Raw genomic sequence first — 24,880 nt, forward strand, 5'->3', positions numbered from 1 at the left:
TATAAATTCCTAATCACTATATTGTACATCTGAAACTAATATAATATTGTGTGCCAACTGTAATTGAAAAATAAAATTATTTTTTAAAAAGGCTTCCTTCTTTTCAGTAGTAAAATTTTATTAAAGCTATTATCATGCAATAAATGTAGATCATATAAATGATATTTATCATATTACTATTTAATCTTCTCTGAGCCTTAGTTTCCTCTTTTATAAAACGAGGATAATAAAAACACTCATCTCATTATTTTATAGGGCCACATGAATTAACACAACTGTTGTACATACCAAGCAACTAATAAACAGTAGCTAGCTATAGCTGTTATTACGAGAGCCTATGATAAGCAATTTAAATGCATTATGTCATTTAATCTTCTAGAACTTTGTAAGGTTGCTATTTACTCCCATTTACAGCAATGGAAAGTAGAGCTTAAAAGACATAGAATAATTTGTCCATAGTAAGGAGACTGGTAAATGGGAAGGTGAGATTAGAATAAAGGTTTACCTGAATCCAAAGTCCATACTCTTAACCACTAAACAGAACTACCTGTTTGTGTGTGAATAGGGTGAAGGCTGACAGGGTTCAAATATAATAATTCTGTTCTCATGTCACAGTTGTAAATTCTATTTATTATAGTAAGCTAAAGAAGCAAATAAGTTCTACTTCAAATTGCCATTTCACCATCTGAACTGTTATATATCTAGAGCAATGTAATATGCTAAAATTTTTAAATAGTTCATTTGTGCATTTAAATCTATTTTAAAGTATCTAGTTTTAGCACATCTTTTTAAAAAGTCTTTGCTTTTTAAAATAATGTGCTTGTGTATTTTCTTACATTCTGTCCTGATTGTCAGGAATAACAGGTTTTTACCTCTTACTGATGCTTACATATTTCCAAAATTATTATGTCTCCTTATCCAAGCAATATAATCCAATTAAGCAACTATATTTTCCTGTAAGCAATTTGACTTCTCTCCTCCACACCCTTCCTGACTTTTCAGCTCTCACAAACTGTGTATTCACAAAATAGCCAAGTGGAGCAGAAAGACATGTAAGTTTATCTCTTATCTCTTTTTTCAAGACAGTCCATCGTGCAGTGGCAGAATAGCTTCAAGATTGTTCGATGTAATATCCTGCTAACATAGTCCAGAACTACCCTTGGTTCCGTTGTTGCTATTTTGCTAACCAAAACAAACAAAAAACAATGAAAAAATCATGGGAACTGCAATGCAATAAAGGTGGCTCTGTTGGTTTTTCTCTCTCCTTCTCTACCAAGACATACAAATCTGATATGCCGACTTTGGTTTTCTTATTCCAAATTTGACAAATACGTAGGATTTTATAATGGGAAAAATACCATGACCAGACAAAGGCTTTTTGTAATGAGTTCAAAGCATTATACACATGTTGAGTAATCATTCTCCATAAATCCCCTTCCTTGTACAGTAAGTAGAAAAAGAGTTGCACAAAAATAATTATTTTTCCCTTCCCTTTCTCTCATAGGCTGTAAATGGCATGTCCACAAAAAAGCAAGTCAGAAAACAACACTTGGGGCTTCGCAAAGATGTCCTCCACGTGATCGATCACTCTGCTTCAAGCATTCACTAACCACTATGTCTAAAGCAACTATGATGCCAACTCCTCTTCAAAAATGAGAGACAAAGTACAAAGAGCAGCCAAGCAGTACTCCATATGTAACATGAGATCCAAACACTGAGTTTAAACACACTCCTTGCAACTACTTTAACGGACTCCATAAGAGTGTCCAATTCATTTGTTCACTCAACAAATATTTATTAAGCCCACAAATAATGTGCCAAATTGGTTTATACTCAAAAAGCTTACTAGATCAAATGGAATGTTAAATTTCATTCTCCATATAGTCCTACAGTTTGAAGATGGGGTGGGGAGGGTGAAGAAGATGTGCAAGTGAACTGGAAATAAGTTAGTTGTACATAAATTAGACCCTCCTTGTATCTAGATTTCTTGGGTGGTATCATGTGTTGGTGACCTGAAATACTGGTTAGTCTATAAAATAGCTGAAATGCTTAATCAGAGGAGAAATTTAGAGGGTCAAAATGTTCCTTGAATGGAAGAAATACATAATATAACTAAAATCATTTTCCCACCTAAAAAGCAAACAGCAACATAGTCAAGTAGTTGACTCCTAAAGAGAATGACATTTGCAAAGAAACAAAATAGAAATCATGTCTACTAAATGCCTAGGCCAGTCCCCAGACTGTTGAGAATAATAAAACATAGGATTACCAGTTGTAAAAATCAGAAAGAACCCTACTACTCTGAGACAGGTTTTTTTTTTAAGAATCTTGAAAAGGTATTTGATAATTTACACTACAAAAATGTTAAAGAACAATGAAAGCATTTATTTTTTATAAAGAAAAAGATGTCTCTATGTTTTAAAAATTGTAAGCTAAAAAATTCCATGTTTTAACTTAAAAAGCTAGTTTTCAAACGCCTAAATTACTTACTTGCCCAACTCTCCCTGGATGTTTCAAGGCCAAGCCTCCACTGGAGACTGCAGCAGCAACATTGCCTTCATGGTCCACAACCACAGCGCCCACTGTGTCCAAAGTGCCTGAGTCGTTCTCCTATAGAGCAAAAGTAGCATGAGCATTCACTAAGCATGCTGTGTGACAATTTATATGACTACATAGCATTTTTCAGTATAATCATGACATTAAATCTGAGCTAATCCTTAAGTGGAACATTCCACAGTCTCTTATAATTATCTATTATCAAGTTGCCATTTAAATTCTGTTCAAGTCAAAATCTATTTTCCACTGAAAAATCCTGATCAAAAGCTTTTCTCTAATAACAAGCCTAATAAACCTTTCTAAGGGAGGGGGGAAATCAATTTAATATAAATTACAGTATATCGTAGTGCCTTCTTATTTTCACAGATTAAGTTCATGATTGAGATTTTGTAGAGGAAAAGATCTGTGGCATAAATGAGCCAATGAATGCCATTATTGGTATTTTTAAAATATTATATACAAATTTCTAAAAGTAAGTAATATCATCAGCACAACAAATGAAGAGGATGATATTCACAATCTTGAAGTATACTATGCTATAGTTTTATTTTATAATTTCTTGCTTGCGAGAAAGTTTATGCCAAGCCCCTTTCTCTGCTTTATCAATATGCTTGCCAATTGCATGGCAGAAAACCCTATGTTCCTGAGAGGCATCTTTGTGTTACTGTGTCTTGTTCCAGGTCCCATATACTTAAGGTATTTCACGTGCAGTGACTACAAGCAGCTGTCTCCCTACCTTAAAGATTTCTGGGTCACCTGTGCAAGACAAACAAACTTTACACTATTGGATAAAAATCAGGATTAAAGAAGGCAAGAAAAAGGTTACATAGAAAAATATCTTTTTTATATATTAAAAAGGGCAACTACTGCCAGTCCTTAGGTTAATAGCAGTCATGGTAGTGTTCTTAACTAGGACAATGGTTTTCAAACTGTGCCCAGAACCCGAGGCCCCCTACCCTCATCCTCAACCCCATGTACACATGACACTCCTGGTTCAAAAAGAGCAGCCCCCCTCCTATGTGGTTTATGCTCACACTACTGAGTAAGACTTCATTTGTACTGAAGGATTCCTGGCTAAGAAGATTTTGAAGTGCCACACTAAGGCAATCCCCAGAAAAGTCCATGAGCACCTAGGGCCACCTCAGAAGTTGAACAGTTTTGAAGGGGGTCATGAAATAATGGAAGCAGAATGCAAACAAATGATTTTTTCTTAAAGTAAACTGAAAAATTCAGAGGCAGAGTATGCCACAACAAATATCACAATAAGTCTGTTACGACAAGGTACATCTAGATATTTACATTTCTTTGGTTCTTGCTCAAAATTCTGACTCCCCCTAACTATACTGTGACAATACTTACTTTCATTGAAAAGGTCTGACTGAAATGAATACTATATCCCTACTTTCCCTTTAAACCATAGCGGGGAGAAGTCTTGCCAATGGATCCCCATGGCCATGTCCCAGAACACCACAGTTCTGCTGGTGGTAGGTTACCTGACTTTCAAGGTAGTTCCCTAACCTGGCTGTAAACTCTCTGAAAAAAGGTCTGATCCACTCTGTTTCATTGTGCACACGGCAGACATTCAGGACATACTTATTCATTAATTAGGAGGAAATAAAGTGTATGTCTACAACTCTGGTGTCACAAAAACATGCCTAATAAGTGATGATACATGCCATGCCATCCTCATGTCAGGGTCTCAGCTTCCATCTCCTTTTATCAAGATTCAATTTCACGTAAATCCAGAGGATGCCACTATCTTAGGGAAGACTTAACAATAACTAGGTTCGCTCATTTATTATGAATGAAGTAAAGTTTACCTTCTTTGGTAGATAAGATTAAAAGTATCAAAGAAATGCATTAGACACATTTTATTAGAGAAGAGATGGGTAATCCTAAAGAGAAATGTACTTTTAAGGTGAACATTTATTTCATTATTCTAAGAAATAATTCCTAAGTCTTCATATCCAAGCAACCACAGAGAGAAGTGTTTGTTCCTTATCCAGATGCCAAGACTTATGTCTTCTACAGGAGGGCTTCTAAAACTTTAATGTGCATACAAATCATCTGGAGAATCTGTTTAAATGCAGATTCTAATGGAGTAATCTGGTGTTGGTCAAGACTGTATATCTAAGAACATCCCAGTAATGCTGATGGCGCTGGTCTATAGACCCTACTTTGAGAAATAGGTCTACTAGCATCCAACAGGATTATTATCAGCCAAACGTCCGCTCTAATCGTTCTGAGGCAAATAATTTTACAGGCACAAATCTGCTGAAGGAGAACTTAAAACACTTAAGGCTAACATGTCAGCCTAAAAGATCTAGGCTCCATCTTGTTCAACTATCAATTAGCAGCATATCACCATGATTACATCACCGTGAACATACTACAAAGTATTTTAAATTATTGATATTCTACTAATTCTTCTAGAAATGAACAACTTTCATACTAATAAAAGACACTATAAAATAACTTCCCTCAATGACAACAAAAAAAGTCAAGAAACAGTATTTTTTATTAGTTGTTTTTTTTTATTAACTGAGACTGCTGATCCTACCCAAGCAGTCTATAAAACAGAAATTTTACTGCAGGGATACATAACATATATGCAGTGATATACAGTATCTATAAAACTATTTTCTTAGCATCTCAATCAGGGTATTGTGAACTATGAGAACTCATATGCCTAACCAAACTACTGTAGAAAGAGTCAAAAGGATTATACATAGATGGATTTACTGTAACTTGGTTCTTAAAAATGAAAAACCAAGCAAAAAATAGAGAATCCTGTTCCAAATTAAGCTAAATATTCCTAAGAGCTTGCAACACCTGCAAAAATCAGGATTACTCCATAAATATTCAAGAATTAGTTCATAGATTTCATATACTAAAAAGCAAATCTAAGGATGATGAAGTAATATTTAAGCATTTTTATGAAGTGTAGATAAATTGAGTGAAAGACAAACATTGGTATTTTGGTCATAATAATTTCACAATGCTCATTTGTACAGAAATGAAATCTTAGAAAGGCTAAAAAACACACAATGACTGTTACTATACAGAACTACTATTATACTCTTACACTCCATAAATACTTAAAAGTACATGCACCACACAGATACACATGTACCTATTGTCCTTGACTGAAACACAGCATTTGCATTACTTCTTTGATAAAACTGTGACTAAAAAGCAACTATATGAACTATAGTTTTCTTCAGAATAAACACATGTATATAAAGTTGAAATAGTACATATGTTATGGAAAACACTGAAATGAAACTTTCTTGAAGTAACCAATAACCAAAAATTAATACCCATAAAGAACCACTGGTTAAGGACAGTAAACCTAAGATATACTGGAGCTGAAAAGAATAGTAAGGAAATTAACCACTATTGAGTTTTTATTTTTCTCTGTTCCAGACTGGAGATGACTGTTATACAGGTATCATAAGAATTAAATTAATAAGCACATGTAAACTACTTTAAAAGGAATAAATCTCTTAAAACAAAGTTTAGGTACTTTCCACAAGAAAATTAAACCTCTAACCTGTACTCTTAATTCTGAAATTTGCCAAGAGACACCATCTATCAGTTCCTTTTCATTAACTTGGTCTTTCTTCTGTACAGAATTTTTCAACATCAAATAGCTAAAAACATGGGTAATATCTCAAATGTGTAACTGCATCCTGAAACTGGCATATGGCAGAACTGTCCTGAATACAATAATAAAAGGAGAATTATACTTTCTGAAAATACGCCAAACCTTCCTAATGCACCTTTGTTAGGTTTGTGAGCAGCATTATAATTGGCATGAGTGTACGGTTGAGAAAAGCGGATGACTAAAGTCTTCCATGACAGTATAGCAATGCCAGTATAAAGCTTTACCATATTTGAGTATCCTGAGAATGAAATGATAGCTCTGGCTACAGAAGACCCAAATCTGGCTCCATGTCTACCTCCTACACACCAGCCCCTAGAATGGGGCCTCTGTGGGCTCAGGTGTGTATAAACAAAGTATGATTTAGCTAAAATTATTTATCCTCATGTATCTGGTTTAGCTGAAACCAAAGAAAAATTGGATACAAGAACATCTAGTGATCTTTCTCTTCTCTCTCGAAAATCACCCTTCTGATGTCCACTGCTATGAAAGAGATTTCTTGAAAACTACAGTCAAGACATCTATTCTTAAATAATACTTTATTTTCTTTGTTTAATAAATATGCATTAAATATCTTTGCAGCACTATACAAGTCAGTGTCAAACATATCTACAACAGAGAAAAATTTGTATTTCATAAAAAATTTTGTTATTTTTCCCTAAATCACTCAACAAAAGCTAATAAACATTTTTAGCTCAAAATAAAAATAAAGTGGGTTAATCATGCTTTTAGGAGCATTACTATATCTAGATTACAGCTTTAATTATAAATTCACACTATAACAAAGTTCCAGAAGATTATCTGAAAATTCTAAACCCTCAAATACAGCAAAGGACAATGTTTTCCAACTGGCAGAATTTTCATACAGAGCTCTGGGGCTTGCAACATTAAAAATGGAAAACGGCAATGTTTGTTTTTTTAATAATCTTTCAAATAATTAATTATGGGCTTTTTCTCTTCAAAATGAAAGTCTGAGAGCTTCAGACGAACATATTGATGACTTAAATTATTAGATATCTGAAAAGAAACCCCAACAATGGTAGTTTTCTACAACTTTAAATCATTTTTACTCTTTTTCATATGTTGTTTAATTAACATTATTTAATTTATACCCATAAAGTACCACTGGTTAAGGACAATAAACCTAAGATATACCATAGTTGAAATAAAAACTAAGGAATTTAAGAATGATGGTAATTCTGACAAGCTCCTTCATGTAATATTAACTAGATCATTAAATTGTATTCATCTGATCAAAATAGTTATAAGACACACTTCGATGACTTCAAAAATCAGTTTAAAATATAATAATGAAGATATCCAATTTGGCTTCTTATCTTTCTGAAATAAATATTAATTACAATTTTAAATTTTAAAATCAAAAATTTTTAATTCTAAATTAAGTAAATATACACCTTGTTATGACCCAGCAATTAAACCCCTAAGTATTTATCCAAAAGAAATCAAAGTATACGTGGCAAAACGTCGAGAATGTTCATAACACTTTTAACTGCAACAGCCAAAACCTGGAAACAACCCAAATGTCTATCAAAAGGGGAATGAGTACACAAATTGTGATATAGGCAACAGTGAAGGACTGCTCAGCAATTAAAAGAAACTAGTGATATGTACAATAATATGAAAAATATTTTCAGACACACACTGAATAAAAGAAGCTGGAAACAAGAGAGTACAAAATATATGATCCCAATTTTATTAAGTTTTAGAACAGGTAAAACTCCCTGTGGTGAAAAAGAACCAGGAAAGAGGTTGTCTTGGGATAGGGGCATTGACTATGTAGGGGCATAAGAAAACTTTTTGGACTAAAGGAGATATGCTACGTGTTGGTAGGGATGTGGGTTACATGGTTGTAGACAGATGTCAAAATTCATGGAACTATACAATTAAGATGTGTGCATTTCACTGTATGTAGGGGTAAAACTTTAAAAAATCAATAGCTGATGTATTTCTCTTAAAGTACACAACCAAGAATTCAAAATATCAGGACAAAAAAAAAATTTCCAACACTTTCTTAATAGTATAACACATTTATATTTATATAACATTTAACACACATTTGATTTCAACGGTAAGCAGGAGCGGGTGGTGAAAAATATAAAAGATAGTAAAAAAAATGGATGAGAGAAAATCTAATGTATGTCCAACTGAAAAAAATAAACAGAATAAAGAAGACAAAATATTTAAAGAGAAAATGGCTCGAATATCCCCTAATTGATGAAAAAAAATGCAGAGCTCCAGAAAGCCAGAGAGAGGAAAGAGCATGACGCAGAATTCCTGGAAGCTCAACAGAAGCCAGAAGACAGTAGGATGATATCTTCAAGATACTCAGAGAAAAGTAACTATAAACCTAGAAATGGGCACCCAACAAAATTACCTTTCAGGAACAATAATAAAATAAAGACAGACAGAAAGATATACATACGTACATACATACATACATACATAAAATGAGTTTACCACACTCTGCATCCTCCCTACTACCTACTCATGAACAAACCTAATCTCTCTTTCCTAGCTCTGTTTACTTCCACAACATCTCATCATCTTCTAAAATATACAATTTACTTTCGTAGTATTTAAATTGCCAATCTCCATCACAATATTGGAAGCTCCAAGAAGGCAGTAATCTTCATGTTTTATTCATGAAATATGCTAAGTACCTAGAGAAGTACTTAGCACCTCTTAAGTACTCAATAAATACTTGTTGACTGAATGAATGAATGAAGAAATAAATGATATACTTCAAGTAGAAGGAAAATAATTGTTATGGCGTAAGTGTCTGAGTCCTCCCAAAATTCACATGTTGAAATCCTAACCCTCTAGGTGATAGTATTAGGAGGTGGGGCCTTTAGGAGATGATTAAGTTATGAAGGCAGAGCCCGTATTAATTGAATTAATGCCTCTACGAAAAGAGGTCCCAAGAAAGCCCCATTTACAGCAAAAAGATGGCTATCTAGGAATTGTACCCTCACTAGACACCAAATCTACTTGCACCTTGATGTTACACTCCCAGCCTCCAGAACTATGAGAAATAAATTTCTGTTGTTTATAAGCTCCCCAGTCTATGCTATGTTGTTATAGCAGCCCAAACAGACTAAGACAATAATCCAAGAAGGATAATCAGGCATGAAACAAGGAATGGATAAACAAATAAAATGGCAAACCTGCATATCAATCAAAACTAATACTGTTTTTAAAATTAATAATGTGTTATTAGGATGTCAGTTGGGTTTTTACATCTGACTATATGTTATTTATAAGAGATATATCTAAAGCACAAGGATATGAAAAAGTTGAAAGTAAAAAGGCAGAGGTGGAGAAAAAGAGATACGCCAAAAAGATACCAATCCAAACAATGTAGCTATATTAATAAGCAAAATAAGTTTTAAGATACAAATAACTAAGAGAGATAAAGAGACTCTACATGGCAAATGCTGAAAGTTTATAGTCACCAAGGAGATATAATTCTGAATTTGTATGTACCTAAAAAGAACAGCCTCAAATAGCAAAAACAGACAAACAAGGAGAAATTGATAAACCATATCTCATAATGAGATATTTCAACACATTTCTCTCAATTATCACAAATAAACAGAAGACCTGATTAATACAATAAAAAGCTTGATTAGATGGCCGTTCACAGAATTCTGTTCCCGACAATTAGAGAGGAAACATTCTTTTCAAGCGTATATAAATATCCACAAAAACTGATCATACACTAAACCATCAACTAAATCACAACAAATTTCAAGAAATAATATCAAACAGAATATACCCTCTGACTACAATACCTTTAAGTTAAGAGTCAACAAAAATAAATAAAATTTGGGAGTTAAAAAAGAAAATATACTTCTCAATAACATGGATCAAACAAGAAATCTAAATAGAGCAAAAATAATGAAAGATAATAAAAGTATTACATTTCTAAACTTGTGGGACACAAAGTAGTACTTATAGGAAAATTTACACGCAAAATGTTGATATTACGAAAGAAAAAAAATTAATAGGCTTAGTGTCCAACTAAAAAAGTTAGAAAGAGAACAAGATATTTGGTGACGGACAGAGGAGTAGGCTATTGGGGGAATGGGAGAATAGGGTACGGGGTTAAAGAAGTACAAATTTTTAGTTGATAGATGGTCAAGGGGATGGGGAGCATGGCATAGGGAATGCAGTCAGCATTATTATGATGGCTAGGTGGAAGGTTGAGGGAGAGAGCAACTGGGGGGGGGATCATTTTATGAATTATATAGATGTCTAACCAATGTACTGTATACTTGAAACTAATCTTAAAAAAATTTTTTTAAAGAAAGAGAACAGGATGAACACAAAGGGAAAGGAGAAAACAAAGATAAAAAATCAGAGAAAGAGAAATAAACATTAAGCAAAGAGATCAGAAAAAAAAAATTGGTTCTGTGAAAAAACTACTTGTTGAATGGATGAACTGAATGAATTAAATCTGAAAGGCAATAATTTTCTCTGCATATCACGTAAATCTCTACAAAGGCCCAGCAGGCCCTCCTACCTTCTCTACCAACAGGAGCTTTGTCTCTCTGGAGTAAATAGCAGAAACTGGCATTCCAGCCTTACTCTCACTTTGTCTAAAGCAAATATGTCTCTCACATCCCTTCTCCCAACCCACATCAAGACACTGCCCTTCTTCAAATAACTCCAGAAAAGTTTCTCAAATAACTCCAGACAAGTTTCCTGAATGGCCTCCCCGACCACATAGGAAGCCCTGTGCCTAAAAGTCCAACCTAAAACACGCAGTTCCTCTCCAGGAAGACTCTTTATACTCTGGCTTGTTCTGGGATCTTTTGTAGCTTGTCTTGTCCCTCATCCACATATAAGCAGCAACTAACAAAGTGTCGTAAATATTTTTTAATTGAACCTCATTAATTAAACTCTGTGCCCTATGAAACCGCATCTTGCTCAATTTATATACATGATTCAGACTCAGCCTATCTTCAGCAGTTTTACTATTACCTCACATGTTTCTGATTATTTCATATTTAGAGCTTCCCAAATATAATGCTTTTGCACATCACTCCTAAATACCTTTTTTTCCCCCAAAAGCATGTCCTTAAACAACTGCTGTGAAATCTCTGGCTGGTCCCCATAACAACCAATAAGTTCAGACTCATTTCTCACAACATGAGAGTGATCATCATCTCAGGAGGTTTTGCATGCCCTTTGGTCTACTATTCAAAATAAACTTCCAAGACTCTTACTATCAAATGTTAAACCTCTCAGTTTATCTATAAAGAAATTATGTCTTGATATGGGTCACACATGCCTCCATTCAATATTTTCTTTTGGTAACACTTCTTTACTGCCTTCCCATCCTCTTAGGTCATCTGGCACCAGATCACATTCTTCTCATTTTTGACTAACCAATTCGGCTTATTTAACTGCAAATTGCTTCCCTATAAGCTCTAAGTAATACTCTTACTATACTTTAGCTTTAACTTTGCACTTTCCACTGGACAGCTGGTCATCCTTCACTATCTTAAACTCAGTCATCACCATCTGGGAAATGTGTTCAAGGAAGAAAGAGGGAATCAAGATTATCTGGCAGTTGCACTTGATAGAGGCACATATACATAGGACTTCCACGACAGAGATAGCACGATTTGCTACTAGCTAATATTTACTAATAGGCTATGAACTTCATTACCTGGGCAGATTAAAAAACACATAAATACATAAGCTAAGACCTTGCTAATTAAATAGACAGCAGCAAAGTCTCTTTAATAAGAGCAGGCAACCTTTTTCAATTTAGTTGTCCAATTTGGCTCTTTTCAGGAACACCTGGTCGTGGTCTGGACCTCTGCTCTTTCTTTCATTTCAGGGCATACATTTACCTTCTCTGGATAAAATTACACTTTTTCTTTTAAATACCAGAGCTCCACTCGCCTTTGAACTGAGTCTTAAAGCAGTGGGGAATAACAGATAAAGGACTAAAAGGTAACTTGAACAATCTGGAGTCTATTCCTGCCAATGAAACACCGTGACAATTGGGATGGATCATTTAACCTGGATTTAAATTCAACCCTCTCCAGATTCAAGAAATATATGACATCTAATTTAATAACACAATAATAAGTTACTTTATTTGATGAGATCTTTAAGGTACAGCAGTATCTATTTGACTATACAATTAAGAATATACTCACAAAAAGAGAAATTATTTCAAAATCATAAATACATAACTACTAAAGATAAGCATATTAAAAAGCAAAGAGAAAAATGCCCATATACTTTTTCTTCTTTTATTCCTCAATAGCTTATAATCTTATTAGAAAATAGCAATAAATCAAAGAATTACAAAGAGCAGTAAAGGAACTAAATATATTTTGATGTAAAATACAATCTAAACTAATTATGATAGTATATCTTAGAAATTCTAATGCCATTTAAATGAACCTCAATCATGTTTTCAGAGACTCCCAACACTCAAAAGTCTGTGTTTAATGCAACTAGCCACCAGGATAGACCACATACATATTTCAAAATATTCTCCATATTTGCTCCTACATACAATTAACACAAATAGGAGTAGTCAGACATTCAGGGGAGATTTGGGCTATGGACTTAATTTCTATATAGTCTATTTTACTTTACTAAATTCTGTGGACAGTTGAATATTATCAACTGTCATGTCCTCACAGGCATAAAAAGTTGTCAAAACCAGAGTTTGGTCTGACAGGAAAGTGTATTTTTAGTGTTACACATTTTATTTTTTTGAATACCGTAAAATGGAACATGCATCACCAGCTGCTCCACCTTGCCAGACTGCCTCACACATTTAGGCTACCTGCCTGGCCCCCATAAGCATATGAGTTTGAAATTGCTGTCCTGCAGAAACTTTAGCACAATCAAGCTTATCTACTCACATACTTCCAGACCTAGGACTTTCTCTTTTCTCTGCACTTACACATCTACGTCCCATCCTTTATTCAAGACCCAGCTTAAATTCCTCTTCTTCCATAAAGCCTACCATGAGAAACTTAGTGAGCTAAAAGTGGTTTCTACATCCTAACTCTTGTAGCTCTGATTGATGGTTTCATTCTTTTAGTGTATACCAAATGGCATGATTTCTGTTTACGGTTTAATATAATGGACCAAATACAATGGTCAGGGCCTAGATGCCTTTGCTCTATTTACTCCCTAAAACCTAGTTAAATATCTATAAATAAGCACTCAATACATGTTTGCTGGTGATAACGTTGAAGTCAAAGATAAAATAAGTACTGAAAAGAAAAACCAACAATTCCATGAGGCCATGACCTCTGGTGGAAACATCACTCAGAGCCTGTGTACTTGCTGGTGACTTGCTGGTGAATGCCTCATAACCTTAGGCTACACAGATCAATGGAGCAATGAAAATATAACAGTGCCTATTCTTGGGCAAATGACCCAAAATGACCACAGAAGAGATGATAATACTTGTAAAATTAAAATGCTCTCAACACAGGAAAACACACACACATACACACACACACAATCACAAGCTTCATAAACCTTTCTTAGTTTGTAAGGCGATCTCCATTTCCATTCTTTTCTGTCCCTCCTTGGAAAATCACATAACCAAAATAAACAGGTGCTAGAAAATGGGTAGAAATTCTTGTTGTGGTGAGGGGTCATTCTTTTTCCTAGAAAATAACACAAGGTCTAGAAGTGCATTTATGAAACTGCCATTTTATCTACATAACAGGAAAGAGATTCAGTCAAGTTTCTCTAGATGGGCACGCCCCCTTGTGGGCACTTCCTGCCTCACCTCTTTGGAATGGTCAGGTGAGATTGTAGGCTGTTTCAAGGTATTATTTCCTGACAGTCTTTTCCATCACTTATTTATATAGTACCTTTAGATCAATACAATATTGAGGAAGTGCAATAATATTATCAGTAATATTTCAAATAACTTAACTCTCTTCTTTCATCATATCCCCAGATGCAAGCTTATTGTTAAAAGTGAAGCACAGCTTTGGAGCAATGTATACTTGAAGCAATTAAATAATAGATTTAAACTTATCCTGAAAGACCATAAGATTTACAATTAAAGAAAATAACAATGTTTCTCTCAAAATTAATATTAAAATCATTAATTGTAAATGTTTAAGTTAGTAATGTGTACTGAATGAAGGCACTGTTTCTAGGCATTGTGCTAAGTATAAAAAACCAAAATGTTCATGCCTCCATAAGCTTACACAAATATGATAAAATAACCACACACAGCAATCTCAAAATGGTAAATGTGTAGATAATTCAATTCAACAAGTATTTATTGAATGTCTATACCATGTACTAAGTAAAAGAAAGAAATATGTTCTAATGGATGACATTCAAGCTGGTTGTTGAAGAGGACTTAGATTAGAATTTCAGTAACCAGAAAAGTGCCTGGTATTTCATTATTAATTATTATTTATTCCATGAAGGGAAAAAGACATGAGCAAAATCTTAGAAGTGAAAACTTTCAGCAAATTCATGAAAAATCAATAGAGAAATATATTTAGTAAGAGAAAAAGATTATTCCAAAAGAGAGAGAATGGAAAAGTTGGTTGGGTCCAGGTTTCAAAAGGATTCATAAAGTCAGGTTAAAAAGTTTGAGTTTTAATCTACACACAGTAAACATTCTATTAAAGTTTATTCCAGGAAAACGCAAGACCAATGCAGGTATTTTTAAGGAAATGTATCTTTGGATAATACATAGGACTAAAGAGGAACAGAGAAAGGCTAGAAACAGGCAGGGAAGCCAGTTATAAAGATATTACAACCGTCCAACCATCAAAGGTGAAAAGGAATGGACTTGATAGTGCTAAATGTACCCAAAAGAAACAGGCAAAAACTAAAGAACAGTGCATGTATTCATTAAACAAATGTTTACTAAGCACTTATATGCCAAGCTAAGAAACCATGGGAACTATTACAGATACAATTCCCGTCCTCCTAGAACCTGCACTCTAGTGGAAGAGAAACACATCGAACGACCACACTAACACAGGCAGTTAGAGTGGCATGACAGCTTAAAATGAGAGAGGGCAAAGGAGAGACAATATTCCGGGGCTCTGGAATCATAGGAACAAAAGACTTGGCTCAGGAAAACCCTTGATGAACAACATGACCCAGAAAGGGAATAAGATAGCAAAGGGTTGGAAAGACAGGCACTTGCTCTCATCAAGCCCAGGGCTCTGTTAAGGAGTTACACTTTATTCTTAAGAACAGTTGGAACTGCCTGAAGAGTTAAAACAAGGGCATGACAAAATCAAATTGCATTTTTCAATGGTTCCACGAATACTGTGTGTAGAACTCACTAGATGGGGCAACAGCACTTATGGGCACATGGGTTAGAATGCTACTGCAGTAGTCCAGGAGTGATGAAACTTGACTCTAGACATGCTGAGTTTGCGTATGATGGATCTAAGAAGTAAACTATGTAATAAGCAGTTGGAATCGTTTAAGGCATGAAAAAGGGGGTAGAAATATAAATTTAGATTCATCTATTTAAACAAAGTTTCATTAAATGGGTGCTATGTTAGGTGCCTTTGGACAATGACAAATTCTGGAGCAAGGAGAAAAGAGCTCCAGTCTACCTAGAGGAGAACTAAATTAGTGAAAGTGGATATGAAGTTATTAACTGAATGCAATCATGCAATTCCCAACTCTTCTGGAATGTTCTGTTTATTTAACCAATGATAACTAAGCAGGTGCTTTTCTAAGCTCACTGTGACATTTAAGCAGAACAAAGCAATGATTCTCAAATGCTGGTCCAACATTACCTATCCATGCAGATTCTGATTCAGTATATTGAGAGTAGAGTCTCCGAATCTGTAGTTTTAAAACTCCCCAGATGAATCAAATGGTCAGCCAGGTTTAGGAAACACTAGAATAAAGAATCTCTTAATGAGAGGATCAAGGAGGTTTGAACAAATTCCATGTTGCCCACAAAAATATATTAGAGAATTACCAAGCTGGAAAGAATCGTGGTAATTATCTGGTCCAGCATGCTGACTTTACTGCTGAGGAAAATAAAGTCTAGAGAGGCTCCATGTTGGTCCAAGGTCTCTGGGTTAGTTAATGGCAGACCTAGATTAGAAGGCCTAGTCCACTATACTCCATCTCTCAGCCTGTCCTACTCCCACCACTCCTTAAGTAATCCCAGCCTCAGGTCTTGAATTCTAAAATAGCTCCTGACTCTTCATTCAAAATCTTCTAGGCTGATTAGGGAAGAGGTGACCCAATCAAGCCTTCAAAGATTCACTAATAGTTTTCCTTCAACCTAATTATTTGTTTTTAATTATTGATCTCTGTGTGTGTGTGTATACACGCACACATACACAATTGTCTTTTTTATGCACTGGTTTATTCTGTTGGTCTTATAGCTATGCATGTGTAAGCATCACTATGTGATGGGTCAACTCAGGTCACTAGCGCATGGTAATACCATATGAGGATATTTAAAAGTTCTGACTTAAAATCTAATGCTCTTAACATCACAGTCTGAGCCAATTCCCAGACAGGAAAGCTTCTATACAGTCCCTATTAAATTCCATTCACCGAAAGTATTTCCTGTTAGGAAAGCTACAACACAGTGCCTTCTACACTATATACAAGAGCAACTGAAACTATTCCAACAATAATGAGGGAATGCTCCTTTTCCCCTCCACTGATTGCATTAAACACTAAAATTTAAAGGAGGTTCTACAGAGCTGTTGAATACTAAAAATTGAGAGAAGATTTATAAGACTGACAATATCTGAAGTCAATTTATAACAAGCCTCCTGGAAAACCACAGGTTCCTTCCATTACAAAATAAAAACAGCAGTCAAGATTTGCTAACCACTCAATCTTGCCTCAATCTTATCTCACTTATAACTTTAAGAGTCAGTATGTATTTAAGGCATAGCTGAGTGTGGGTTTAAGGAAGACTTGGGAAGAAACCCAACCTACCAGCTTTTGAATCTTTATATGAGAACTTAGACGTTTTTCCTGAAACAAGGGGAAAAAATACTGCAATTGCCCAACTATCAGGGGCTGAGAGTTCTGGATTTAGGTAACTGATTAATTGACATAAAGAACTGCAAACCATAGACAAGTAAAGAATTCCCATCAAGTTATACTGCAAAGGAATTCTCATCAGGCTCCATTACCTATCTAAATGTATGAGGTGGTGGTAATCTGATAATACATTTATTTAAGTCACTGACCTACCTACTTATTTATATGTAAATTCTATAGGCTTATTCAGTAATCAAGATAGTCTTAGGTAAGACAAAAGTAATTTTTAAAATATTACTTACGAGTCAAATAATTTCAAACAGAAGATAATCATTCCATGGGATGGATTTTTAGTTTTATGAAAAACCTTAAATATATAAAGTATATTTCTTTATGTAAAGAGGAGTCAAAGAAATTTCCTAACTTCTTTTTACTCATATATCTATACATTAACCATCTTCTTGAGAAACACACCGAAACTCCAAAATGAGTAAATTTCTATAAAATACTAATTACTCCTTTCTCTACACTTATAATGCACAGATATGTACACAGTACAAATAGAACAATCTGAGGAAAACATGTTGTTTTGTGTGCATTTATTGTCTTTGATCTTAGCCTACCTCTCACGCAAAAATACAGTGATTTAGTATGATACAGTTAAGCGTTTACATAATAATTTCAAGATGGTGGATAAAAGGGAAAAATGTTACCCACAATATACTTCAAAAGAATAGAATATATTTATATGAAGCACACAAAGCAAGGCCCAACATTTCCTTTCTGAAACATGTGGCCAATTTGATGTCCCTATGTGGTGGCTAAAGAACACAAAATTAAAAGTTGTAGCATCTCTTTAGAGTGGTTTTGAACACACAACATTGTATAAAGCATTGCAAAATTTTCTAAACTTGTTCATTAGAAATTAAAAAATGAAAGATATCCACACAATGGAAAAGGTCTGATTATCTTCCATTTCACTACCCTATATAAGAACTGCTTTACCTAAAAAAGCAATGAAATTAATTGAAAACTTAAATTACTTCATAAAAGTGGTGGGAGGAGGCAAAGAATTCTATGTACATTCAACTGTAAAATCTGTTATTAAAGAAAAAGACATGGAAACTATTTCAACAATATGCTTGTGAAAAATGAAGAGGAAAAAAAGGTTTGAAACATCAAAAATGTTGAGATCAAACAATACCCTCAACCTCTTTTAATACTCTAAGAATAAAAGAGTCCCTTCCAGTAATATCCAGGGCTAGCTGTCTGAAACTGATATTTATGAAATCTAGATTATGGTGTGCATTGAGTCTGCTTGTTTTCCCTATGTGAGCATCTCCTCTTTGTAGAAATTCAGTCCTGTGGCATAAGCCAAGAACAGCATTTGGCCAACAAGATAACCACTTTATTCCAAAAGAAAGGTTTCCTTATTCAAACATGATAAAGATTAATACCAACACAAGTACCATTTCCTTTTTGTATCAAAACAAAGCAAAAAATAAACTTAAAACACGTCATCGCTTCATCACATATACCACAAGGATTATTGGTAAATATTCTAACAGCAATGAGAGTCCATGGCAATACTGCCAGAAGAGACCCAGACACCAATTTGCAGAAATTACAAAAGCCCATGTTGAACTACACCATGAATATGTGACCAGCAAAACTCAGTCAAAGGAAACCACAGAACAAACAGTTGTTTCCCTTACAGAAACACAGTCCTCGCTTTGCCTAATTCCAATAAATATGCATTTTAGTTACCATAGCTTAGTTAAATAATACCAGTCACTCAATAACATGGTTCAAATTTCAGTTACCATGGTATATTAACTATAATTGCCTAAAGTACAAACTTCACTGGTAGCTCTTGAGCTCACAGATCACTACATAAGCATCAGGTGGTCATTGTGATCAGTAACTATCTGTCATTTCTTCTGAAGTCTGTCAGTGATGAGTCACTGTGCACAGACAGCAAGAGTGTAGCTGTACTGCCTCCTTGTCTTCCACATGGAATTTTACGAAAACTGATAATCAAAAAAGGGAACCGGCCAACAAAGATGAAACTGAAGCAAAGAAACGAAAAGTGATGATGTTGGAAGCGAAATGCTAATAAAAAATATATGAAGTTATAGAAGAAATGTTCGACCGTGGGAATGTTCGACAACGCTACCATTTAAGAGACTCTAGACCAACAGTCAGAGAAACTCAGTGAAGAAAAACATATCAACATAAATAAGGAACGTTGTTGTGACAAAAAGGATGAAGATATCCAAGAAGAAGTGGCACTGGCAAAAAATTTGACTTGAAAGAAACTCTGGGAGGTATTTTACAACATGGAAAGAACAAAGGATAAAATGTTGAAAGCTAATTCTAAAACTAAAAAGGAGTTTGACAGTTCACCATGACATAAAAAAATGCTCACTCCATATCATAAGTTATATGATAAGAAAGCAAGCACTATTCAAACTCTTGACAAGTTCTTTTCCACACAGAAATAAAACACTTTAATTCTTAATGCTTTTAATTTAGTGTTTTAAATCAGTGTACTAAATAAATATTAGTTTTACTTACTTTTGTTTGTTTTTTTCTCTATCCATTTATAACCAATAATATGAGTTTTTAGTGTTTTGCCAAAATAAAGGTCATAGAACAAGCATAAGTTTTTGCCAGTAAGACCTCTTTGCACGGTTGCAGCTTATCCAGTCATTTTTATGGTCCAGCACTACTCTGCAAAGTATGAACTGTTTGTACACCATAAGGAAAATAAAAGGATAAAAGAAAAATCCATAAGAGGTGGGTCCTCCCAGAGAGGGGAGCGGAACAGAGACTAAACAACTATAATTTATATTACACAATACTACAGTTCAGTAATCTTTTCCATCTCCAGTATGTCTTCCAAGTTACACATGCACAAAAAAAAAAAAAATGCATGGATGAAACAGAGAAGCCAATTACTAAGAATGGACATTTACTAAAAATTTATATTCCTCATCTTTTTATATATTTTAAAATCCATAAATCCTGAAAGTCAAGACAAAATGTGTTTTTATTTGATTCATGTGTAGATAGATTAGCCACTTAACACAATATTGGTTTACAGTAAAAAGGGACATGTTAATTCTGGAGAAGGAGATGAAAAAGAACTTTCTCAATTTCTGCTACACACTGCAAATTACATACCTAATAACCACAGTCCTTCTCCTCCTCTGACAACAAAACCTATTTTGTTTGGGAAGGCAAGGTGTCCAGTAGCAAGCCATGAGCTAAGAGATAGTAATTAAAACAATGCACTCAATTTCCTAGGCTCCCTTGCAGCCAGGAATACCCACGTGATCAAATTGTGCCCCTTTTCCACTACCCTCCAAAAGGTAACTACAGAGAGGCCTACTGAAGGAGATTCTGAACAACATTTGCATCCCAGGTAAATAGTGACAGATACATCTGGCACTAGTCTCCCCACTCTCCACCTTCTCGCCTTCTCACCTTGAATACAGATGTGACATCTAAAATTTTAAGAGCCATTTACATGCATAAGGCAAAAGGCATGAGAGAAAGGCCCAAGAGAATCCCAGATATGTTGGCCCTAGCATCAGTGAAACTATAAGCAACCACCAGCAACCAACAACCTCTAAACTTTTTATTATTCAGCAGAGGACCAGGAAAAAGGAGGACAAATATGCACTTTCTAAGCCATAAATCAGATTTTCTATTCTGTACAGCCAAAGCATTCCATGGATTAACCATTCTTATTTTAAATCAAGTCAAATGTAAGTGTAATGTCAAAGACTAAGGAAAACAAAAGCACTCTAACTTATTGAATTAAGAAGCCGATTTAATATTCATCTTACTTTAATTTTGATTTCTATCAGTACTGTTACAATGTCCCTATAATCAATTGCTTTTTCAAAGAAAAATAAGAAATAGCAATGCAATAAAAATTTCTAAATTTACCTACTTTATTTACAGTATTGACTTACTCGACTGAATACTCCTTTCAAGATAATATTTATCTCCTTCAACACTAACAAAAAATGTGAACATTAAGAAAGCTACTAAATGCTCTATTCTTTTTATTATATTTACATATCCAAATCACGGCTTCTTTTATTGTAGCCACAACAAACAGTACTACCAGGCCTTAGTCAATGCTGGCTTACCAAACTATGCTGAAACTGTACACACAGGACAGGGAGAGAAAAACTAAATACAGGTTGACTTAGAAAATAGCTGTTTGTCCTTTCCTGTCATATTTCTAAAAATTACTATACTTCTTCTTAAAAATTATAATTTTCTGCCCAATTGGTTCATTATCTGGTGTTCTTTTCTTTCTGGGAGCATGTTTTATTATCTTTACTATTAGAAACAAGGTCCACTAAGGTTATACAGCAAACATCTATAAAATGAAGCCTCTGGCCAGCATCCTTCCTTAAAGGCAAGGGACTGTGTCCCAGTCATTTTGGTAGGCCAATGTCAATCACAGAGCTTTGTACACATTAAAGTTCTTATACTCTGGGTCTTAAAACTATTTTTCTTTCATTTAAGAAGTCTAAAATACTCCATTTGAATCATGCCTGAATTCAACCTTTCCACCCACCATGACCTACCTCCTTGACCACCCTTCCTTTCTCCATTACAAGATTCCACACGGGGTAACTACTTTAGGCAGCAGTTTTTTGTTTTGTTTTGTTTTTAGGCTGAGTGACTTCAAAGATGAAGGTCACAGAGCAAAGACTATGGGTCTAAATCAGTGACAGCCACTAAGCACTTGAACATCCATGATCACTTTTGTTTCTCATAACAGCCCTGTTAGAGAGCAGAATATCACTATTTGCATCCAAAAAATAAGAAAACTGAAGTCACAGAAGTAACTGACAATGGTGCTGTCTCTTGACCCTTTCTCTCTCACTACTCCATGGCAAAATTTCTCAAAAGAATTCTTTACCCTTGTTCTGCCTGATCAACTAACCCACTCCACACTGATCTATAATCTACTATATCATAGAACCGTCCTTATCCAGGTCGACAGTCTTCAGGTGCTAAATTCAATAACCAGTCCTCTGTTTCCTTAGCTGTTTTCTCAGTAGTACTTGACTCAAATGATGACTGACTGAAACACTCCTCTCTTGACTTCTTAGACACTCTTCTGCTTATGCTTCTGCCTCATTGGCTGTCTCTTCTTTCTCTTTTGCTGATTTCTCCTCCTCTCAACTTGTATATGTTGAACTGGCCTAGGGTTCAGTTTTCAGACCTCTATCCACTCTCGCTCCTAAGTGAGCTCATCCAGCCTCATGTATTCCTTTTGATGCCAATAATTTCCAAATGGGAATCTTCCTCCTGACCTACTCATAAGCTTCAAACCCATGTAACCAACTCCACAGTTAATCTTTCCTCTTGCCATATCAAACTTTTTATTGGAATTCCTCTTTACCGGTATGATGAGTGGTTGGTTGAAATTTTCAAAAGTTGAAAATTCTCTCAGTGAAGCAGAGAATCAAAAAAAAGAAGAAGAAGAAGAAAGAAAGGAAAGGAAAAAAGAAAAAGATATATACCTTAAACATTTTCTTCGATTTAAAACACAAAGGTTCATTCATTAGCCAATCTTTTCATATGAGACCAAAGCTTTTTGTTTGAATGTGGGTCCACAAATAAATGTTCCACATCATCTTTCTTGCATAATCTATAACAGTGAATTGTCCTATAATTTCAAGTTTCATTTTATCTAAAATACAACAAGCATGTAAAGACTCTAACATGCACTCTGAATGCAGAATGCATCTAGATTTTTGACTTTTTTCAATCTATTACAGCTAGCTTGTTCATACTTAATTCTATAGCAATTTTTTATAAACCAACTCTATTTTTTCAAATGAGTTTCAACTCTCTTAGTTTTTAGATAATTTTATATTTTTAAAATCAATATTCATCAGTGTATAGGAGACCTAATGAATTATGTAATTACAATGATAAAAAGAATGAGCATAACGAAGCTCTTGGTGGCATATAATTCAACTGAAAGAAGCAAAGGAAATGGCACAATAAAAGATAATCTATTAGCTTGAGAACTGGCATTAGATAATATGCTTTATGGCGAAAATAGAAAGCACTGGTATTCTGAGTTCATTAGGGTACATAGGCTAAGGAAATTCTTGATTTCCATTTCCCACTTTTATCACCATGAAGCCATATCTTCTCCAGCCCTCCTCATGTCAGTAAACGGCAATACTCAATTGCTAAGGCTAAAAGCTTTAATTTCTTTCTCTTCTTTACCAATATCTAAGGCATCAATAATTCCTGTCTTTCCAGGAACTCTCAAAACATATCCTAGATATATTTACCTCTCTCCATTTCCATCCCAACACCCACAATCAAAACTGCCATCATCTCCTAGCTATAATAACTTTATAACTAGTCTCCTTCTATGCTTGCCTCCTCCTTCAATTCATTCTCCACAGAGCAGCCCAAGAGAATTTTGTAAAATGTGAATGAGAAAGCATAACACCTCTGCTTTTAATTCCTCCATTTAACTCTTTATTTATGGAATAAAATTAAAACTCTTTGCCATGATCTATCAGATTTTAAAGGAGCTAGCACCTACGTACCTCTCCAGCTGCATCTCATACCATTCTCCCTAAGCCCACTCTGCTTTAGGCACACTGACCCTTTTCCCCATTCCTCTGATAGGCCAAATCTCCACCAGGGCCACTGCACATGCAGTTCCTTCTGCCTGGAACACTGTTCCACTGACTCTGCATAAACTCACTTCTTATTTTTCAGATGTCCCCTCAAATGTCATGTGCCCTCAGAGAAGTCTCTGTTGATCATCCTAACTAAATGCCTTCCATCTCTCACATCTAAGTTACTCTACATCACAACATCTTGTGGTTTTTTCCTTCATAACAGTTACCAAACACAGTAACTTTCTTACTTTCAATTACATGTTTCTGTCTCTAACCACTAAAATTTGTAAACTTTCATTAGAGCATGGATTTCCTCCATCTTATTCACCTCTGTTTTCTTACTACCCAGCTCAGTAGCAAGAATAGCTGCTTAATAAATATTTTCTAAATAAAAAAATTAATCTTTTGTATTAGACCAGCTGAATATATCCTCTATAAAATCAAGTGATATTTCTAGGCATAAAATTCGTAAACTGATGTCCATGGGAAAAAAAAAAAAGAATGTTCATAACAGCTTTATTCGTAATAGTAAAAACCTAGAAATAAACAAAATGTCCATCAAAGAGAGAATGCATATAGAAATCATGGTATATTCATGCTAGGAAATATTACTCAGTAATAAAAAAGAATGATACAAAAACAGTGATACGATGTCTTAAAAACATTTTGTGAAAGAAACCAAACAGAAAAAAAAGTACATTCTGTATTATTCCAATTACATAAAGTTGAAAAGCAAGACTAAACATCTATGATGATAAAAATCAGAGCAGTGATTATCTATAGAAGGTGGAGATTGGCTGGGAGGAAGTGTAAAGGAACCAGACCGTTCTACGTCTGGATAGGTATATGGGTTACATGGGTATATACATTTATAAAAGTAATTAAATTGTTCATGTTATGCAAATTTTATCACAATATTTTTAAAGGACTAAAGTCCTAAATTTTCTCATTCAGACATCAC

At 34.6% G+C, this 24,880-nt stretch overlaps 1 protein-coding gene across 3 annotated transcripts in view; it reads right to left on the bottom strand.

Moving 5' to 3' along the window:
• TASP1 (taspase 1) overlaps nucleotides 1–24,880 on the bottom strand; it is a 238,758-nt gene that overhangs the window by 143,382 nt on the left and 70,496 nt on the right. For all 3 annotated transcript variants that reach the window (XM_011370299.2, XM_023537442.1, XM_023537439.1), the window contains exon 9: nucleotides 2,491–2,610. In XM_011370299.2, coding sequence (XP_011368601.1) covers nucleotides 2,491–2,610 — 120 coding nt within the window. The remainder of the gene's footprint in view (nucleotides 1–2,490; nucleotides 2,611–24,880) is intronic.

Source organism: Pteropus vampyrus, unplaced genomic scaffold (assembly GCF_000151845.1).
Source record: "Pteropus vampyrus isolate Shadow unplaced genomic scaffold, Pvam_2.0 Scaffold7, whole genome shotgun sequence".
In the NCBI taxonomy this organism is placed as follows: domain Eukaryota; kingdom Metazoa; phylum Chordata; class Mammalia; order Chiroptera; family Pteropodidae; genus Pteropus; species Pteropus vampyrus.